The 7,974-nt window shown below is 57.1% G+C and overlaps 1 protein-coding gene across 1 annotated transcript; it reads left to right on the forward strand.

Moving 5' to 3' along the window:
- Positions 1-72: 72 nt before the first annotated feature.
- On the forward strand, positions 73-3,285 carry A1Q1_03402 (plasma membrane H(+)-ATPase 1; the record flags this gene model as incomplete). Its single annotated transcript, XM_014323200.1, has 3 exons — positions 73-98; positions 173-305; positions 481-3,285. 3 exons carry the CDS (start codon positions 73-75, stop codon positions 3,283-3,285), a joined length of 2,964 nt encoding a protein of 987 aa, XP_014178675.1.
- Between the last annotated feature and the right edge of the window lie 4,689 nt (positions 3,286-7,974).

Genomic DNA, 7,974 nt, shown 5'->3' on the forward strand with positions numbered 1-7,974 from the left:
CGTAGGCTCGCTCCAACTCTCAAGGTGACGACACAACCTCGGTCTATCTTATCTCCACATACCTCGTGCGTCATGGGATCGACGGCGGCGGTCATGTGGTGCATGGGAGATTTGCGCTAGCCTAGAAACGGAAATGTCTCCGAGTGTCGGGTGTCTCGGCATACTTCCACAGGGAGTCCTCTCTCCCCGCCCCTGCCGCTGGCGCTCCCCCTGCCACTGAGGAGGAGCCCAAGAAGAAGCGCGAGTACAAGGGCTTCGAGGAGAAGCACGAAGGTGACAAGCATGTCAAGGTCGACATGAACACCGTGAGTACCACTACCCTCGTCATCGGGACGGCGGTTCCCCTCTTCGGTTTCCCACCGGGTTTATGCTTCAACTTTTGGGTTGACATCAAACCCGGGGTCACTTGACACAATGAGGAGCCATCGGACCCTGAATCTTCCGCACCTTTGGCACATCACGTGCTAACTCTTCCCGCAGATCAGCTTCACCGCTGCCGACCTTTACGACAAGGACAAGGTCGACATCGAGCACGTCGTCATGGAGGAGATGTTCCACCTCCTCCAGTGCGACGCCAACGGTCTCACCACTGCCCAGGCCGAGGAGCGTATCGGCATCTTCGGTCCCAACAAGCTCGAGGAGAAGTCTGAGAACGTCGTCCTCCAGTTCCTGTCCTTCATGTGGAACCCTCTCTCCTGGGTCATGGAGGGTGCCGCCCTCGTCGCTATTGCGATGTCCAACGGTGAGGGCAAGCCTCCTGACTGGCCCGACTTCGTCGGTATCGTTCTCCTTCTCTTCGTGAACTCGACCATCGGTTTCATCGAGGAGCGCAACGCTGGTAACGCTGTCAAGGCTCTTATGGACTCTCTTGCCCCCAAGGCTAAGGTTAAGCGTGACGGTGTCTGGAAGGAGGTTGAGTCTGCCGAGCTCGTTCCCGGAGACCTCGTTTCTTTCAAGCACGGTGACGTCTGCCCTGCCGACTCGCGTCTCATTGAGGCCGTTGATGTTTCCATGGACCAGGCTGCCCTTACCGGAGAGTCTCTTCCCGTCGGCAAGGACGAGGGTGACGAGTGCTTCTCTGGCTCTACCTGCAAGCAGGGTGAGGCTGAGGGTATCGTCATCTCCACTGGTCCCAACACCTTCTTCGGTCGCGCTGCTACCCTTGTCGGCCAGGATAACGACCAGGTCGGACACCTGCAGATGGTTCTCGCCCGCATTGGTTCCTTCTGTCTCGTCTCCATCGGTATCTTCGTCCTTCTCGAGATCCTCATTCTCTACGCCGACTTCCGTTACTCTTACCGCCGCGGTCTCGACAACATTCTTGTGCTCTTGATCGGTGGTATCCCCATTGCCATGCCTACTGTCCTCTCGGTTACCCTCGCCGTCGGTGCCCAGCAGCTCGCCAAGCACAAGGCTATCGTTACCCGTATCACTGCCATTGAGGAGCTTGCCGGTGTTACCATCCTCTGTTCCGACAAGACTGGTACTCTTACCACCAACAAGCTTACCATTGACAAGGAGAACGTCAAGTGCTACTCGCACTGGGACGTCGACGGAGTCTGTCTCCTCGCTGCCTACGCCTCGCGTACCGAGAACCAGGACGCCATTGACGGCTGTGTCGTCGGCACTCTTCCCAACCCCGCCATGGCTCGTGAGGGCATTGAGCTCCTTGACTTCAAGCCCTTCAACCCCGTTGACAAGCGTACCGAGATTACCTACCGTGACCTCCGTGACGGCGGCAAGCTTAAGCGTGTCACCAAGGGTATGACTGGTACTATTATCGACCTCTGCTCGCGCAACAAGACTTCCGAGCTTGAGGACCGTCTCGAGGCTGACGTCGAGGAGTTCGCTCTTCGTGGTCTCCGTGCCCTTGCTATCGCTTACGAGGATGTCGTCGGTGGTGACGCCCAGTCCCCCGGCAACGGCTTCGAGCTTGTTGGTCTCCTCTCCATCTTCGACCCTCCCCGTTCCGACACCAAGAAGACCATCGAGGACGCCCAGGACCTCGGTGTCGAGGTTAAGATGGTTACCGGTGACCAGCTCGCTATCGCCAAGGAGACCGGTCGTCGTCTCGGTCTCGGTGACCACATGTACCCCGCCAAGGTTCTCAAGGACGGCCCCGAGCCCGGCTCGAAGCACGCCAACCTCGACGAGATGATCATGGACGCCGATGGATTCGCTGGTGTGTTCCCCGAGCACAAGTTCGAGATTGTCAAGCGTATCCAGGCTCTCGGCCACCTCTGTGCCATGACTGGTGACGGTGCCAACGACGCCCCCGCTCTTTCGCGTGCCAACGTCGGTATCGCTGTCGAGGGTGCCACCGACGCTGCCCGTGGTGCTGCCGACATTGTCCTTACCGAGCCCGGTCTCTCTACCATCGTCCACGCCATCTACGGTTCCCGTGTCATCTTCCAGCGTATGCGTAACTACGCCATCTACGCTTGTGCCGTCACCATCCGTATCGTCGTTGGTTTCGCTATCATGGCCTTCGCTTGGAAGTTCGACTTCCCTCCCTTCATGGTCCTTGTCATTGCCGTGCTCAACGACGGTACTATCATGACTCTCTCGCTCGACCGTGTCCTTCCTTCGAAGACCCCCGACTCTTGGGACCTTGCCGAGGTCTTCTCGTTCGGTATCGCTTACGGTCTCTACCTCGCCGCCTCGACCATTGCTCTCTACGCTGTCATGAACGAGACCAACTGGTTCAACGACAAGTTCGGCGTCGAGCCCTACCGCAACAACGACTACGGCTCGCACATGGTTATCTACCTCCAGGTCGCTATCATCTCGCAGGCCCTCATCTTCGTTACCCGTTCGCACGGCCCCTCGTGGACTGAGCGTCCCTCGGTTGCTCTTATGGCTGCCTTCTGTATTGCCCAGCTCATCTCGTCCATCATTGCTGCCTACGGCAACTGGGGCTTCTCCCAGGTCCGTGCCATCTCTGGTGGATGGATCGGTATCGTTTGGGTCTGGAACATTGTCTGGTACATCCCTCTCGACCTGGTCAAGTTCGTCATGAAGAAGACCGTCATTGCCGCTCTCCAGAAGCGCAAGGCTGCCAAGGCTGCGGCTCCCCTCGTCGACGAGTCTGGCGAGCGCCTCCAGCGCACCGCCTCTCGCCACGAGTCGCTCTATTCGAACCGCACCAACTTCCTGTCGCGCGCTACCCGCCGCCTCAAGGGTGGAGCCAAGATCAACATCTCGAAGAACGAGCTCGAGCGCTTCTCCTCGATCCAGGCCCAGCAGTCTGGCGCCGCTCTCCAGCGTGCTGCTTCGCGCCATTAAGCAGCTCGCCCCCCTCCGCCTCTCGTACTATTTACCTCCTACTCCGATAGCTAGCCTGTAATTGTGTGCGACCATTTGCATCACATACCGCGCATTCCACCCTCATCTTGTCCCCTCCACACCTCCCCTCCCCCATCCCATCCCCTCCTGCTCGAGGCTGACCCCCGCCCGAGATAACACCTACCATACATCATCAACCAGGCTCAAACACTTTTTGCTTTTTTAATTGATTGAGCTAATCCCTATTAGCATTCATGATGCAAGTGGTCGGCTTAGAGAAAACCTTATCGTTGCAGTTGCATTTTTCTAATCATCTTTCTGATACCTGCAGTAATTTTGATTGATAGGAGTGAACTTAAGGTCCTAAAGCGTCCTTTTGCTGGTTGACTCAGAGGAACGACGTAGGCTCGCTCCAACTCTCAAGGTGACGACACAACCTCGGTCTATCTTATCTCCACATACCTCGTGCGTCATGGGATCGACGGCGGCGGTCATGTGGTGCATGGGAGATTTGCGCTAGCCTAGAAACGGAAATGTCTCCGAGTGTCGGGTGTCTCGGCATCGGGGGTCGTAAGTCTGCGAGCGAGACAGTGGGACAGCAAGCTGGAATGGAGAGGGTAAAAGTCTAGCGATATCTGCATTGCTACTGAGGCGTTCTTGGGCCAAGTTATTTTGACGACAGGCTCGGAATCTCGAGGGAGACGAGGGTCTGTAAGGGAGCTGACCTTTGGCAGTCACGAGCTGGACTTGCGGGGCTGATGCTGACAGGCAACGGCTCCTGATACATGCCGACCTCCGATCTTCTTGAGAACTCATCGCTGGGACGGAGAGACAGTGCCTGTTCCAGTCGTGCACGGCGGTCAATCTTCAGCAAAGAGAACGCAAATCGTTCTCTTCCTTGTCTCCGAGTTCTCCGAGTGCTGGCAGGACGTGGCCGCCTCGGGCTTCTCGGGCTGGGAGCGATGTGCGGCCCTCGCCCGGACTGAGGAAAGTTGATGATCGAGGGCCGCCGGCCGAGGGCAGAGCAGTGTGTGGGCGCAGGCACGTTCGTTCGCGCCGTGTACGGGGCGAGCTTACGCTACGACAGTACTCGGACGGTGACTTGCGCTGCTGAGGCGCAAAGCTTGCGGGGAGGAATCGGTTCATGGGTCTGGCTCAGCGGGAGCTAGAGTGGCACGGGCCAACCTTGTACCTGAACATAGGGGGGCGGAGCGATCTCGAGGCTATCGCAGTCCAACGGCAGAGTCGTCGGAGTTGGTCTCCGAGTTGATGGTCTCGTGCTCTGTCCCGGGTTCTGGTGCGCTGTCATGGATGTCGGCAGAGCCAGCCTGGAGAGTCTGGCAGCCCGGTACCTGGTAGAAGCGTCACTGCGTTGTGGGGTCCCTTGGCGACTTTGCTGATGCTACGCGTGAGTTGCTAACGATGACCGATCAAAGCATCCCAGCAAGCTGCTCTGGATTTGGGTATCCGATACTGATAGAGGCTCAACGTGTTCCAGCGGCTCGGGCGACCACTGCCTCCTGCTCGAGAAGCGGTACTCTGACCTGGGCACCGGCATCGGATCTCCACTCATTAGACGATGCCACAGGGGGCGCAAACTCTCCTGCCCCCGTCTTCCTGTCCTTCAAGAATGACAAACTTCGTCGGGAGATTGTCAAGGCCGTGTGCGGCGTCACCGACACAGTCCAGTTTCAGCTCCGGCACAGATTGCATGTGCCTATTTGGCATGAAAGCGGCTGAGCGTGCATTGCCAGTTGGCGGATACGCTGGTGCGAGTGCTCACGCGACGTCACTCTAAAGTACGGGACACTGGCCCGCGTGCGTGGCTGCCGGTTGCTGTTGGTCGCCGGATCGTACCGTCTCGGCAATCTCTGGCATGTCACTGAGGACAGATCCCCACCCTTCCACTTGTTCCTGGGCGTTTTGTCTGGCTTGCGACGACCGGAGTGCTGGTGCCAAGTGACTGGTGCAGTCTCGAGACAGAATTGAATGTATCGTGGCTAGGCGTGGAGGTCCATTCGCTGAAGTCACACTGCCAGTGCGGCAATGCGGCCCATGATCCTCTGCAGGAACGCTTGGGTGTTCTGGAAGGGAAGTAAACTAGGGGCAACGGTTAAGTCGAACGCCGCTGAACCGTCCGTTTCCTGATGGAGGACACTCGGCCCACAATGCTCATCAGTGCTTCAGCTTTGGACTGAGAGGACCGTCGATGCACATGTGCACCATGCCCAAACTAGAGGCTGCATGCATCAGCACAGAGGGAGATAAGCAAGCCCACATTCGTTCAACTCCCCATATCTTGTATGGTGCCTAATATTGTCTCACCAAACAGGCTCCTCTGCTGGCGAGTCGAACAAACGGAGTCATCTTTGGAAGCCTCTCTTATGATCAGCAAACATATCACAGCGTTCTAATCTTGCTATTCAGTGCTTGATACACGGTTTGTCAGGGATCATGAGCCTCGACAGCTTAGCTGACGTAGAAGCTCAGCAACTCAGCACTGTAAGTGTGCGGAGATTTCACCTTTGGCTTGCGTTCGACTTCGCCGTTGCCCCTAGTTTAGCTGCATCGCGAAACTTGTTGAGTCCCCGAACCGAGCTTCATGATTGCCTGGCGGGATGTCGATGTTTGTCTGATTCAGAGTCCCACGGATAAGAGTTGAGCATGGATGGCAAGCGTGAAGGTGGCAGCGAGCTGCACTGAGGAGAGCGCCTGGTTGTTGTCGAGGTGGCTGAGGGTAAGTGATGCTGACGTTCCGCCTGGGTTAGTTCTGCGGCGTTGCCTCTTTGCCCGGGCATGCCCAGGTTGACTGGGTAGTGAAGAGAACATAACCCTGGAAAGTAATTGGAGTTCGAAAGCGACCCAGATAGTCTGAATGGTGCTCGTTGCAAGCTGTGATCGAGGGTTATATTCGCCACACGTAGGTCCGAAGCGACAACGGCGGATAGTAGTCCGGTCTGAATTTCTGTTATGCCCTTACACCAGGTTTCGACCAGGGAGCAGACCTGATGTGAGTGGCTATTCAGCCAGAACAGCCGTGCGACGAGAGAACATCATCGGAGACGCACAGTCTCTGAACGTGACATCTCTTCGTGCGCTGACTGACAGTGGCGACATCTCGTTTACAGCTGGGCTGCGGTGAGGTATCAGATCAAGAACATCGATCTGCGATGGTAACAGCGCACACGCGGCCGGCCCAGCCGTTCAGTACTCGCTCAGGGCGTGGACTCACTGATGGCGTTTGACGTCTAATCTTGCGTGAAAAGACGGAGAAAGAAAATGGGGGAGAAAAGCGCCCCTCTCGGCCTGTGAGATAGCATGGTTCAGAAATGACGGCCTCACTCAAGACATGCAGTTCTCCGGGGATGGGATAACAGTATGAGACACAGACCGGCGATGATGTGCCGAGAGGCAAACAAGGCAGACGCAAAGTCCGCAAAATTCGACTTTTCTCTCCTCTCTCTTCCCCTGCAGAATGGCAAACGCTCTGGCAGCGACTTCCCCCAGTCTTCTACGTTTCGTGTTCCTCCCAGTACTGTGACACAATCACTATGCCCCGAGACGGCGAGGCAGCCCCAACCAACGCAACCGAGTGCCACTAATCGACCACGATGCTCCACCACAACGCTCGACACGAGCGCCCACGGCATCGCCGTACTCCGACTAGATGTCAACCCCGATAACAAGATGAGACCGAGATTGCCAAGCTTCTTCGGTGGCAGCGGCCTTGCCCGCGGTCTTCGCCACACCTGCCGCCTCCGTTGCCCCACCTTGCGATTTCACATGCGACGGCTGTCGGTGTCGGTGTCGGAGTCGCCGCGGCCTAGGACTTTGCGAGGAGTTGCCACGGGCCCCCAAGCGTCCCCCACTCTTATCTGATGCCCCGCAGTTGATTCCAGCACAAATAGACTCAAGATAATCACGGTGTGGCCGCGGGGGTAAGGTCGGGGATGGGCGAGAAAACGGCGAACCGGCGAATCCGCCCCATCCGCGGTATGTACAAGATATCTGAGGTATATAGAGGGTCATGTGCCCCCAAGACAGCCGGGTTTGTGGAGCGTCTAGACTATCGAGCTAAGGATCGACGGCAGCACCGGGAGTGGGTTCCGGATAAGGTGGTTTCTGGAGTCGGGTACGGGTGGAGCGCCACACACTCCCGCGGGGTATTCTCGGAATATCTATATCCACATCTGCCATTTGGGCAGCACTCCCTCACAGGGTGCTTTTACACATCCCCCACTGGAATAACGTAACCGAAGTCGAGCAAGCTCAGGTCTTGATCGCTGCGCACGGCTTTGCCACGGGATGGGTGGGCGAGCAGCTTCTCAGTGGCGACGAGCTAGCTGCCCGAAATTGTGACGCAGCATGTCGCACGACCAGGCATCTGGAGAGGATGTCGCTGAGCCGAGCGATGTTTCAGCAGATCGTCACTCTTAACGTTGCCCGCCTGAAGCCCGATCTCTTAGCCAAGGTCTGGGCTGGCCGCACGTATTCCCGCTCCAACAGCCCTCTCGCTGGAACTTGCTGAGGTCCACAGACCTTGTCGTGAGAGTCAGAAACCAAGGTGCACTGCTAAGGTTCAAATCAAGAGACATGCAATACCCGCGTAAAGTCCTCCTACAACGATTACAGATTACTATTTGGCCCCTATTGCTCTTGATTCTACTGAAACTTGACTTCTGAGCTCCT

Source organism: Trichosporon asahii (assembly GCF_000293215.1).
Source record: "Trichosporon asahii var. asahii CBS 2479 unplaced genomic scaffold scaffold00056, whole genome shotgun sequence".
Classification (NCBI taxonomy): domain Eukaryota; kingdom Fungi; phylum Basidiomycota; class Tremellomycetes; order Trichosporonales; family Trichosporonaceae; genus Trichosporon; species Trichosporon asahii.